The sequence below is a fragment of the Eubalaena glacialis genome, chromosome 19, assembly GCF_028564815.1.
Source record: "Eubalaena glacialis isolate mEubGla1 chromosome 19, mEubGla1.1.hap2.+ XY, whole genome shotgun sequence".
NCBI lineage: Eukaryota > Metazoa > Chordata > Mammalia > Artiodactyla > Balaenidae > Eubalaena > Eubalaena glacialis.
In genome coordinates, this window is record NC_083734.1 from 46,339,931 (window position 1) to 46,352,442 (window position 12,512).

A 12,512-nucleotide genomic window follows, 5' to 3' on the forward strand; every position below is an offset into this window, starting at 1 on the left:
TATGGGCCTTCACTGGGCTTGAGCGCACGTGTTTTTCAATGAATGGTCACAGGCCAAAGTTTGGGACAGTCTTTACTGGAGTTTGGAATGTCATAGCAATTCACCTTAATCAGAGGCAGACTGGTAAAATGAGCAGCAATGGTGGCGGACCCCCGGCAGGGGACATCCGGCCTACATGAGGAATCCTGCTTGCCCGCAAGCAGTACACAGGCACACGCACACACTCTTCTACACAAACCAACACTCTCATGAGTGCTCGCTCGCTCCGGGTGGGTCAGAGGCCAGGCGCCCTTCCTGCCCTGTCTGCTCTGGGGGATCCACTGAGCTGAGACTGAAGGAAACCACTTGAGGACCAGGGACGAAGGAGCTGGCAGCTGCAGGCGTTTTGCAGTTTGGGAGAAGGGGATCCAGGAAGATAGGAGAAATTGCCAGGGCCAAGCAAAGGGAGCCCCTCTGGGCCAGGGCATGGGGAGAAGATGCTGGAGATGGGGCATGGGAGGGACAGGGGTGGGAGAAAAGGCCGTCCCCTCTCCTTCACTCACTCCAACCTCACAGCTGGGGCCAGAGTCCTGGGCATAGGAATCCTGGGGAACGTCGAGGGGTCCCCTGTGTCCTAGGAAGGCACTGAAATGGGGAACAGATCCTGGAGGGCCTGGAGTCTCCCCCAAGTACCCCAGGGGGTAAGGAAGGGGGGGTGACAGAGCAAGGAGGGTCTTACATGCTGGTTGTCTGGGGCAACAAGACTGGGGAAGCACGATTCCTGCTTCCCACCCCAAATAAGGGGTGGGTGATGGGCTGAGATGCAGCCCCTCTGGCCGGCAGAGGGGAGAGGGCCAGAGCCAGGGCTTCCCCTTTGGCCTCCAGGGCAGTGAGTGGGAGAGCCTGGCCTCGCCCATGTGTCCGTGGGGGGGTGGGGGCAGGAGGGGGGGACCGGGACCTCCTGCCCCTGGGACCTGGGCTACCAGAGCACGGCCCCGTCCAGGTTCCCGTAGCCGGGCTCGGCCCGCAGCCGCCAGTATGTGTTGTTAGTCACCCACCACTCCTTCCCGCTGCTGTCTGTCTGCCGCCTGGGGGAAGGGGGCCATGGAAGAAGAGGGGTGAACATCCAGCACTGAGGCCGGGGTCCCGAGATGCTGCCTTACACTGCCGGCCCCACTCAAAGCAGGAAGGGGCTAGTGGGGAGGAGGAGGGCGGCCTGGGTTGCAGAGAGACCTGGAGAGGGGGGTAGAGGCACCTGAAGAAGCGAGCCTGGTGGACGATGTTGTTCTCCTCCATCACTTTGCGCCTGTCTCGCTGAAGCTGCTCGATCCTTCTCTTCTGGGCCTCGGCGGCCTGTATGTTCCCCTCCTCCAGGTACCTGAGCATCCAGACTGCAGTCAGCGGAACTGCCCACCCTCAGAGGCCCCCAAATCCAAGGCCGCTGCGCCTGCCCAGTTCTGCCCTCAAACAGGTCCCATCTCCCTGAGGCAACTCAAGGAAGGAAGGACATAGTCCCAGGTCTGTGTGGAAACCCACGTGGGGAGGGAGGAGCCCGGAGCTTCCGGAGTGGCACCCGCTTGGCACTGACCTCTGGTCTGGCCGGAGCCGCGTGTCTGTGGAAGGCAGGGACCGCTTCAGCTCTGCCGTCAGCTCATTCAGCTCCAAAGCAAACTGAGTGAAGCCGAAGTTTCGCTCATAGTTTGGGGGCATTGAGTCTAGGGGGAAGGCAGGGGGCTGGGGCAGGTGGACTGAGCACAGCTGCCCTCACCTCTGCCCAGCCCGCCCCAAGCACCCCACTTACTGGGCTTCCAGATGCACTGACCGCCCGGCGGGGGTCCCCGGTACAGCCCCTCGGGCCACTTCCCGAAGAGTCGGTGGAGGACGCGGCCGCTCCGGCTGAACACGGCACCCTGCACCTCATGGACGTTGGAGCTCCAGTACTTGGCCTGGGGTGGGGGTGGGACAGAGGGCTTAGGGAGGTGTCCCCTCCCCTTCCCTGGGGCGAGCTGCTGGGACGGACAGGTGGGGCAGGGAGGCCACCCACCTTGCAGAAGGTGATCTTGCAGTGGCAGGAGCTGTCCTGCGTGTTCCGGATGAGCACCTCTCCGTAGTGCTCAATCCAGCGCTGGCCACTCAGGATGTTGTGAATGCAGGACGTCACCTTGTTCCACTCAAAGTGGTCCCCAAACCTGAGAGAGACAGAGCATGGCGGGGGGCAGCTGGCCGGCCCTGGGGAACAAGCGCCACCCGGAGCCGGGGAACGCCTGTCTCATCAGAGCAGGTCATGCGGGTCTGGGAAAGGAACCCTGGGGTCCTGGTTCCAGCTCATGGTCCTTCCATGAAGGACAACATATTTATGAAGCAAAGCAGCCTTCACAGAAAGTATTCAACTAACACGTCTCCATTTGTTTAGAAAGCTCCTGAGTGCCTAAGTCACAGGGGTAAAAACATAGACGGGGTCCATGTCCTTGGGATATATATATGTCTGTTCACATATATCAGCCTGTTTACTCCCCACTTCTGTCGAATATTACTTATTACTCTTATTTTATAGACGAGCAGACTCAAGGCTCTGAGGCGTCAAGTCTTTTTGCCGCTTGTCTAACTATTAAGTAGCAGAACCAAGACTCCCACCCAGGACTTCTGACCCTGAAGTCCAGGGTCTTCCCCACCCCTGCACTGGCCTCTGGCTGCAGTTCCTCACCTATAACATGGCTAGATGAGGGTGCTTCAAATGTGGTTTGTGAGCAGTCCTGAAATCACTTTAGAATCACCTTAGGTTTCTGTGTGTGTGTGTCGGGGGGGGGTGGGTGTGGGTGCATGTGTGTGTGTGTGTGCGTGTGTGCACGTGTGCGCGCGCGTGTGGGTGGGTGGGGGGTGTGTGTGTGTGTGGGTGGGTGCATGTGTGTGTGTGCGTGTGTGTGTGTGTGTGTGTGTGTGTGGGAATGGGTTACTGTGCACTGACTTGAAGTCTCAAATGCATTCCTTACAGTGAGTTGTGGTCAAAAAGTGTGAAAGCCACTTGATCAGATGGCCTTGATGAGCCCTTCCAGCTCTAAGACTTTTCACCTTTCTTTATTGACAACTGCTGTTAACACAGGTATAAATGTACAGACACTGCCCCACCCTGAGCAGCTTCAGACCAGGCCTCTCTCTCCTGTCCCTCCCACCTCCCCATCCTAGCCGGGGAGGATGGCCTGTAGGCTGGGCCTGGCTGCCTACACTCACCTGGGCAGGCTCACATTGACCATCCCCACAGGCACAATCTCCAGGGATTTGCCCCAGAACTTGTTCTTCCACTTCATGTCTGGAGTTGGGTGGGGGAGGGAGAGCGACTGCAGAGATAAGACCAGAGAGTGTTCCAGCCCCTCCCCCATCTGCCCTTCACCCCCAGCCCCATCCTTTACCTTGCCAGAATATGAAGTTCTCAGACTCCGCATGGCACGCCGAGATGGGGGGGTGGTGGGAGACCTTGATGAGCAAGGAAGTTCTCTAGAGGTTGCTCCTGAGGACCCTGGGGTCTGCTCCTGACTCCAGGCCCCCAACATCCCTCACCCCCATCCCCAGTTCCCCTGGGAACCAGAAGACCAGTTAGTTCCAGGTCTCTTGTCTAGGTGTCCTTGGCCACCACCCAAATTCCTTCACGCTCTCCTTTCCCACGAGGCCCCTATGTTCTCCCTTCTCCCTCCCTCCCCTCTAGGGCCCTCCTCGCCGACCCTGTGCATGGTGCCCTCCAGAGACCCTGCCCAAGTCCTCTAGCAGTGACCGGTGGGGCCTCCACCCATGCCCTGCCTGAAAGCCAGCCCTCCCATGAGGACCCTCTTCCTTAGTCATCTTCTCCCCCAAAGCTGATCATCACCCTGCAATCTCCACAACACACCCTTGGAAAAACTCGGCCTTGCCCTCATTAGAACAGCTCCCCATCTGGAACCTAGAACTCAAGGATCCCACAGCCTGCCCTCCTTGCCTCTCCCCATCACCTGGCGCCCATCACTGCCTGAGGGTTCTCTATAAAGTGCAATTCTAAGCCTGTCACTCTACTGCTTAAAACTCTCCCATGACTCCCCGTGGCCTTCAGGCTTTAAAACCCAACCAACCAATAGAGCTGAATAACCTCCTATGAGCTTCCACAATCCCAGCTCTAGAACATGGTACAGTAACTCCTGGTTTGAAGTCCATCTCCCCACGCAGCGGGGAGCTCCTCCCCTGACTGCCCGACTGTCTGTCGGGTGTTCTCACCCACGCCCTGGCCCCTTGAAGCCTGGGTGTTCCCCGGCCTTGGCCACATGGCTGCCCCGACCAGCCCACTTCTTCCAGGGCCTCACCTGCTCACTGATGAAGCGGAAACCTCGGTCAGGCCGCTCGCACTCGTAGGTCTCCCCCAGGACAGGGTTGAAGGGCTTGCAGCCCGCCCGGTGGTACGTGGAGGAGTAGGCTGACACTGCGAAGGCTGCGATGTACACCTGCAGGGGGCAGGGCGCCGGGGGATCAGAGGAGATGCCACCCCGCCACCACCCCACCATGAGCCAGGATGGGGGCCTGGGGTCGGCCCGGTAGACCGGATCCTGGGCGGAGGCGGCAGCCTGGGCGGGGTCAGGGCGGACCCACCATGCGCTCGCAGGGGTCGGTGGTATGGCTGGCCTCGTCCAGAAGGCTGCTGTACTCCAGCTCCTCGCAGAGCCGCTGCAGGGTGTTGAGTGGCTCATTGAGCTGCACGGGCATCGACACCTTGGACAGGTCCTTGCCGATGTTGTTCCGCAGGATGTTCCACAGGCTCACGTCGGCCCCGGGCCCACTGGCCGCAGGTAGGCATTGGCGGCGGGGTGGTCCCACAGCTCCTCCTGGAACACAATCCCGGGGCCAACCCGCCTGTCACTCTGCCCTGGGCACCTCGCATCCAGGCCCATGGCCTCCCGAGCTCCTGAGGTGCTCCTAGGTCTGCTCGCTCCCAGGCCCCAGGCTCGACTCACTATGGGGCAGGCGGCTGGGGGCTAATTCTTTTTTTTTGGGGGGGGGATGGGGGGGTGGGGAGTGGTTAATTCTTGATGAGCTCCTGGGGGTTTAGGTGAGCATCACGGTTAAGAACCAGAGGACAGTTCCCACTGTTGGAAACGGAAACCCTGCACCCCAGAAGCCCTTCTTGAGTCTCACCCTTGGCTTCTGCTCCGTTTCTTAAGCACAGAAACCAATGTCAAAATTATTCAGCCCATTTTATAGATGAGGAAACAGGCTCCAAGAAGTAAAATGACACGTACAAAGCCACACTGCTAAAAAGCGGGCCCTTCTGCCTATCAGGCCCATGCAAGCCTTCTCAGAAGCCCAGAGTGGAGGCTAGCCCCAGGCTGAGCCTGCCCCACCCCCAGAGCCGCCCCTGGAACACGGTCACAGCTTAGCCGTACTCACCCCCAGGGTCACCCCTGGAGTCAGCACCCGAAGCCATTAGCCCACCAGTACTACAAGGGACTACTTCCCAAGGGGCCTGGGCCTGGACAAACCCCGTTGCTGTGCCCACCTCCAGCCCTCCCTCCCGCCCGTCTGGCTGGCACCTTTCTGACAGCGCTCAGCTCCCCTGAGGTCCAGCACCTCCTCGGACAGGCTGGTGGTGACTTCACTGGTGCATGACTCCTCCTCCTCTGAGCCCTGGGCCAGGGACAGATGACAGGCTGGGCAGACTAGGCCTCCCCCAGGCAGCTGGACAGTGCCCAGGGCCTGGCAAGAATCTGCCCAGCTAGCCCTTTGGTGGGAAGGGGAAGAGAATATATTTGGGAGGGTCTGAGCCCTAAGACACTGCCCTGGGAGGCCTGGCATCATGGTGTGCCCTGCCACCTTGGGAGGGAGAGGGCCTGGCCTTACGACTAGCAGGGAGACAGCTCAGGGACTTGGCGGGACACTAAGGAAAGGGAAGCTGGGGATCACTGGGATTCAGGGTCAGGAGGGTGAGCGTCAAGGGAGTGCTAAGGCTGAAACGAGGTCACAGAAAGATGACGGGGTGCAGCTGAGGCAGCAGTTTCAGTAGAACCCATGGGGATGGAGCACATCAAACTGGAAGAAGGGTCCCCAGCAGAGATTTCTAAGCAGGGCCACACAAACCCAGCAGATCTGGACATGTTCCCAGAGATAGTGGCCGAGGTGGTTAGAAAGGACTTGGGAATCTACAGATTCCAGTCTCCCGGGACCCCACCCCTCTATTCCCAGGGTCCCTCCTCTCTCACTACCAGCTTCCCCGCTCCCTCACCTCATTCTCAGAAGAGCTGGCAGAGAGGAGAACCTCACAGGCATCAAAGAACTCTGTGTGGGAATCAGCAAGGGAAAGGACGCTGCTCTGGGACAGCTGAGGGGTCAGCTCTCGCCCCTTCATGTACAGAGCTTCTTGCTGTGGGAGCGGGACAGGTGTCAGGCCCAAGGCCCAGCCGGGAGAGTCAGGCAGGGCTCCCCTGGCCTGACAGCTCCCTTGTGAGGGAAGTGTGACTGGGGACTTTTACTATCTGAGTCTGAGACCTGCTGAGCAGGAGAAGATGCGGAGGGGACCGAGCGTAGTGGGGTACGAAGGCCTGGTGGAAAGATCCCGGCCTGGAAGTGAGGAGACACGGGTTCCATAATAACTGCTTACACTGCCTGGGCACTGACTCTGAGCTCGGCTCCAAGCCCTTTGCGTGTATCAACTCCATCAATCCCAACACTCACCCTACCAGGTAGGTGCAATTATTACCCCCACTTTGCAGATTAGGACACTGAGGCTCTGGGTCATGCAGCCAGCATACAGTGGAGCCAGATTCAAACCCGTGTAGTACGGGAGCCTGGGCCCATCAATTAGATTCTTTGAGTCTCAGTTTCCTCATCTGTGAACTTGAGGGTAAGAATCACTGCCTCACGGGACTCTGACTTAAAAGTACAAGCTCTCTGCACGCTGTTAAGAAATGACCCAGATGTGGCTGCTGCCCGTGTTCCGTGAAAGGGGCTGGAGTTTCAGGTCTGAAAGCCAACCACGCCTTCACTTCTGCTGAGAGAGAAGGCCCAGAGGAATGGTCCCCACAGCCCACCCCGGCTCCCACCTCCTCGGGGTTGAGGGAGCTGAAGGAGTCTGCAGTGGTGTCGGAGGACACGGACAGCGAGTGGAGGCGCCTCGGGCCGGCTGCGGCCTCAGAGACCTGCAGGGAGAGGGTGAGGGCACAGGTGCCGGGACAGGGCGGGTGAAGCCCTCCCCAGCCTGCCAGGCACAGCCTGCCTCCTCCAACCTCCCTTCCCGGCCCAGGTCCGCGACCACGCCCAGGCCTGCAGTCCTCGGGCTCCGGCCCGCTCCTCCCACTGGCCACCCTGCCCCCAGCCTCACCCCCAGCCTGGATGGCTCCGATCCCTGGTGCAGGTCCCTCAGTCGGTCCCGTTCAGTGGTGAGGGCGGCCAGGACACTGCTGAGCGAGCTGTGCACTGTGGGGGCAGGCCGGCCATCAGACTCCCTTCCTCTCCCTTTCCCTCTCCCCGCCTGCTCCCAGCCACCCCCAGGGCACGCACTCACCCTTCTGAGCCAGGGCCCAGAAACTGCGCTGCAGGTGGGCATAGTCTGGGGGTGGCAGCCCGCGGGGGCCCGAGGGGTCCCGGGACTCCAGGTAGCGAGACAGGTTGGGAACAGAGCCGTGGAGACGACCCACCTGTAGGCGAAGGGGAGGGGTTGAAGGGCGCAGCCTCCTTCAGAGCCTCCCATCCAGCATCTCGGGGTCCACACCCCACCTCACCCGCCCGATGGTGTCGTCCTTGGCAAAGCTCTGTGTGCACCATATGCGGCTGGTCCGCTTCCCCTTCTTGGGTCTCTCGGTCGTCACCGAGGCCTGGCAAGTCGAGGTGAGGGAGTTTCAGTCTCAGGGTGGGGAAGACCACCAAAGCCGGGAGAGAGGTAGACGGTCATGAAGGAGGACGCAGAGACACCAGCATCCCGGAGGCAGAAGACCGATAGCCTGGCAGCCGCCTGGGCACAGGAGGAAGGGGTCGCTCCAAAGGGGCAGAAAGACAGCCCTGAGGCGGTCTGGACACGGTGGGGAAGGGCAACGGGGAGATGGTGGCTCTCCAGGAAACCGCAGCATATAAGGGGGACTGGGGACCTGTCTGGGGAAGTGACGGAGATGAAGACAGCAAGAGCGGAGAGAGCCCTGGGCGGGCCCCTGCCTCCTCCCCTGGACCTTACCTGGTGTGTGGGGATAACAGGGGCTGAGGGGATCCGGGGCAGGGACTCCAGGCTCTGGAGGAGTCTGTGGAGTTCCTGGAGCTTCCCCTGACACTCAGAGAGCTCTGTGGGAAGGATGAATGAGGAAGTCCCTCTCCCAACACTGGCCAGGCCCCCCAGAGTCTGTCCCTTAGCTTCCCTTCCTCCTGCAAAGACTTCACCGGCAGCCACGGAAATCCCGACACTGGCTCCCCTCCCCTACTCACGAGTCCAAAGCGGTTCCCAGCTCCCACCCTTTGGTCTGGCCTCACGGGAGTGCCCGCACCCCAATCTGCACTCTGTCCCCAGACCACACCTTACCTCGGCCGCCTCCACACAGGTCAGGGGGCCCCCACTCTTGCTCTCCCCCCTTGGTTTGCATTTCCCTCTCCCAGGCCAGCATCGCAGGCTGCAACTCCAGGAATCCGGTTCTAGTGCACACCCCTTCCCTGGCACTACTCCTCAGGACCCCTCCCTGCGTTGGCATTCTGGATCTTCTTTTTCACGAGTCCTGGCCCAGTGTCCGGGTCTGTCTATGTGCCTAGAGCACGAGCCCCACCATTCTCTGTAAGCCTGAGGCTCCCCAGGGCAGGGCCCTAGGAGACCTGATCAGCCTAGAGGCGGAGGCTGTCTCCCCCATCAGACTGGGGCTCCCAGAGGCAGGGATGGAGGTAACATTTTCTCCTCCTTGTGACTGCTGATGCCACCTAGATGCAATAGCATGGGCCCTCCCCACGGAGGCGCAGTGCCAGGGGCCCCTCACCATGAGAGCAGCGGTCTAACCCATCACTGTCCCTCAGCCAGGAGGACACCTTCTCCCGAGGTCCAACCCCTGGCAGAGCCGAGGCACTACCCGCTGCCGGAAGCTGGGCACCAGGAACCTGTGGGGTGAGTCAAGGGTCAGGAAGGTGCCTGCCTCCCTGAGTCTCATCCTGAATCCCCACATCACCTGTTCCTGCCCCAGGGCCCATCTTACCTTCCTGTGAGTGGTGCTGGGCAGCAGGCTTCGGGGCACATCCAGGTGCTGGGCCAGGCGGTGGGCACGCAGCTGAGCCACCCAGCTCTGGAACAGGTCCTGGGATTTGATCTGCAGAGGTGATGGAGAAGGGGAGGGATGCATGAAAGGAAGGATTGCTTTCTAGGGGCAAGAAGTTGGGGCTCTGGTCCGCAGGCAGGCAGGGTCTCTCCCTATAGCACACAGCTTGTGCAAAGGTCCCTTGTGGGGAGGCAGGAACAGCTTCTGCAGGTGTCCAAGCCTTCAGCTCTGTTCCTGTTCATATAACAACCAACAGGGCCAGTTTGCCATTGGCTATTGTACATGGTGGGAACTCCCTTCTGGTCAAACTCAGACAGACCCTCGACCCCTGTCCCTCTCTCCTGCGTGCCCCAGTGCCTCTGACAGGCTGGGGGCCAAGCCACCACCTGGCTCCCAGGGATATCACCTTGAGGTGGTAGATGTTGTCTTCAGTGTCAAGGTCAATGCGCTGGGCCTTTTTGTTGATGGACATGACCGACAGTCGGACATCAATGGAGCCATGGAGCTTCCCCTTGGTGATCTGGGGTGGAGAGATCGGAGGGGGAAAGGGGGACTGGTTTTAGGCCACCAGGGCCACCATTCCTGAGGTCACGCTAGGCTCAAGGGCCAGGCAGCAGGTTCACCCTCATGCCCAAGTCACAGTATCAGCAGGACTTGTCAGTCGCCCTCCTGCGCACAGGACACCCCGCTATGCCAAGTCACAATCTGAGCTCTAGGCAGTCACAGAGTGAGGAAAACTTTTCCCACCCTCAGGAATCTGCGAGGCTGAGAAAGGAGCACCTTCTTGGAGAGAGCCTGGGTGTCTAGGCCTTTAGTTCCTTGTTCCTGCAAGAGCAGAGGACAAGGGCGAGGATGATAAAGCTCCCATGTCTTGGGTACTTATTTTATGCCCGGCACTGTCCTGAGAGCCCTCACCAAGACAAAGACTCTATAAATGGGTGACTGCACTCTCTGTACCTTAGAGGTGAGGAGCTGAGGCCCAGGGAAGTAACCTGCCCAAGACCCCACACCCAATAATTGGTGTACCTGGGATTCAGACCCTGCTCTGGGGGATTCCAGAAGCCCCCTGCCCGCCCAGGGCACTCTGGGGCCAAACTCCTCCCTCATCCCCCAGCCGAGGCCCTGACTCACATCTTGCCGAGTCGTTGCATAGTGAAGGATCCCATCCTCGAGCACAAAGTATCTCTGTGACGTTGCCCAGAAGGGACAGGACCCGGGGGGCAGAGAGGAAAGGACGTGGGGAGAGAGCAACCATACAGAAGTTTCTTCTGACACACAAACACCCTGTACCGCCCGGCAACCCCACACATCCCTGTCCGGACCCCCATCTGGCCCCTCCCTTGGCCCTGCCTCCTTACCTTGTGCCAGCCCTTCAGAGGCCACTTCCTCTTCTTGAGCAGGTGGCCTTCCTGCCTCTCGGGCATGATACCCTCTGCCCCCAGCCGGCCCCGAGGCTCCTCCACTACCTCCCACAGCTCGGAGGCCTGCAGTCCAGGACAGAGTTGGGGAGCGGCAGGTGAGGCGACCACCTCTGCCTTTCCCCTGTGGGCCAAGCTCGGCGCACCCACTGCCTGCTCCCCACCCTCAGACCTGCTGGGCACTGCTGGGCTTTGCGGACTGTGTGCTCTCAGCCAGGGAGGGAGGGTCCCGCTCTTGGAAGTCCATGGGGAAGGGAGTGGCCACTCCCTGCTGAGGACGTAGAGAAGAGTGGAAGGGGAAAGATGTCACCTTGTCCAGAGGGGGCCCTTGAAGCAGAGAGAGACCCTGTTAGCACAGACTTGGCTATCACCTTCCCCACCTCCAGCCCCTCTTGCACCCTCTGGGATGAGAGCCCCCGAGCACATCTTCCGCTCACCTGCCACACCTCTCCCAAGCCTGTCCCCACCCCACTCTGGGCAGGTCTCCGTGCCCACTGCCCAGAGAGGTGGAGCGCGCAGCAGGCAGGCCGGTGCCAAAAGAAAACCTCGAAAAGTCAGCCCTGTCCCACCTTAGGCACTCACACATTCCCCAGCTCCAGGAAACACTCGGTGCTTTCTCTGGAGGATTCCCTGTGGGTAATCAGAGGTGAGGCAGGGGAGTGAAGGAAGAGGCTCCAAAATAGGACAGAGGGATCCAGAGACTGGACAAGTGAGATCTCAACCCAGCTCCTCTTCCGCCAGGATCCCTGACCCCAGCGCCAAGGCATGGAGACTCCTCTGCCATCATCCCTTTACAGAGCCCCCCAACCTCTTGACCCCAGCTCCCCACCAATTGGCCTCCATATCCTCTAGTTCCTGGGCTCCCATTTTTCTGCCTGAGGAAACTGAGGCCTGAGACAGCCTGTATTTTCCCCTGTGCCTCCCATCAATCGCCCCCCTAGGATGCCCACTTCGGACCCTCTGTCCCCCCATCCCCCAAGCCTCCTTTCTTTCATCCCCGTCCCTGGGGCTCCTGAGAAGTGCCATCCACCTGGAGAGAGCAGGGGACGGGCCATTGGAGACACATGCCGAGGACCGCACACGTCCCGCAGCAGTGCCCACAGGCGCCCTTGGCACCAGCCCTGGCCATCCTGGCTCCACGGGGAGATCAATAATGCATGAGACTCTGTGTGTGTGAGACGGGGGAGGGGACTGGAGGGGCAAGGTTGGCCTGAGGCTGGGGAAGCAGCCCAGATCTTCCGGTGGAGCTGAGGCCAGGAGGGGACAGGGACGTGGTGGGGTGTGGGTGGCCAGGAGGTCAGGGCAGAGGGCCCCATGCTACCAGAGGCTGACCTGGGGGGAAACGCCTACATTCAGCCATTGAAAGTTAACAAACTCTTCCAGTGTTTGGGTGTCTCTGTGCCCTTTTCCTGGCCCCGTGGGATCCTGGCCCCTCACTGCTTGCGGGTGGAGGGGAGGCTCTGTTAGTAGAGGGTGCAGGTCGAGGTGAGCCAGGTGGGTGCCCCCTTTCCACCTCCATTCCCGCCCTCATCTCTGGAAGAGCAGACCCACCAGCTTCAGGTGAATGTCCCCTTCTTGGGGAATGTCAGCTGATGCCAGCGCGGCCCCCTTACCCCAGGGTCCATGGACACCAGTGCTCCCTGGCCCGCGCACCGCTCCGCCTCTGAGTCACTGTCTCCGGGCCGCCAGCTCCCTGCTCACGGAGCTGAGCAGTGGCGGCAGCTGCAGCAGGAACCAGGAAGGAAGGAGACGTCGGAGCCTCCCCTCTAGCCGGATCTCCTCACCTCCCCCTCCCCCGGCCCCTCCTCCAGCCAAACTCCGGGCAGCCGCTCAGCTCTGCCCCCCTGCTCCCCGGAGGACTCAGGGCTGAGCCGACTCCCCAGCG

The 12,512-nt window shown here is 60.6% G+C and overlaps 1 protein-coding gene across 6 annotated transcripts; it reads right to left on the reverse strand.

Annotated features, from left to right (window-relative positions):
• Nucleotides 1–59: 59 nt before the first annotated feature.
• OSBPL7 (oxysterol binding protein like 7) lies at nt 60–12,248 on the reverse strand. 6 transcript variants are annotated; one of them, XM_061174997.1, is made up of 25 exons: nt 12,241–12,248; nt 11,210–11,257; nt 10,800–10,954; nt 10,568–10,693; nt 10,341–10,394; nt 9,990–10,034; nt 9,616–9,729; nt 9,150–9,260; nt 8,937–9,054; nt 8,156–8,259; nt 7,710–7,802; nt 7,493–7,625; nt 7,310–7,404; nt 7,032–7,127; nt 6,215–6,352; nt 5,526–5,619; nt 4,588–4,820; nt 4,305–4,442; nt 3,387–3,450; nt 3,208–3,286; nt 2,024–2,168; nt 1,781–1,925; nt 1,568–1,694; nt 1,235–1,357; nt 60–1,067 (listed from the first exon to the last, which is right to left on the reverse strand). In XM_061174997.1, exons 2-25 carry the CDS (start codon nt 11,211–11,213, stop codon nt 959–961), a joined length of 2,643 nt encoding a protein of 880 aa, XP_061030980.1. In that variant the 5' UTR covers nt 11,214–11,257; nt 12,241–12,248; the 3' UTR covers nt 60–958. The 6 variants fall into 6 exon arrangements, 5 of the variants coding, with proteins under 5 accessions (XP_061030980.1, XP_061030982.1, XP_061030983.1 ...); XM_061174999.1 differs by lacking the exon at nt 7,032–7,127; XM_061175000.1 differs by lacking the exon at nt 6,215–6,352.
• Between the last annotated feature and the right edge of the window lie 264 nt (nt 12,249–12,512).

Coding starts and splice junctions, on each gene's coding strand:
- OSBPL7 (XM_061174997.1), bottom strand. Junction 8,260..8,936: donor GTTAGACCGCTGCTCTCATG/GTGAGGGGCCCC, acceptor TCCTTCCCACAG/AGCTCTCTGAGTGTCAGGGG. Junction 1,068..1,234: donor CACCAGGCTCGCTTCTTCAG/GTGCCTCTACCC, acceptor CCCTTCCCCCAG/GCGGCAGACAGACAGCAGCG.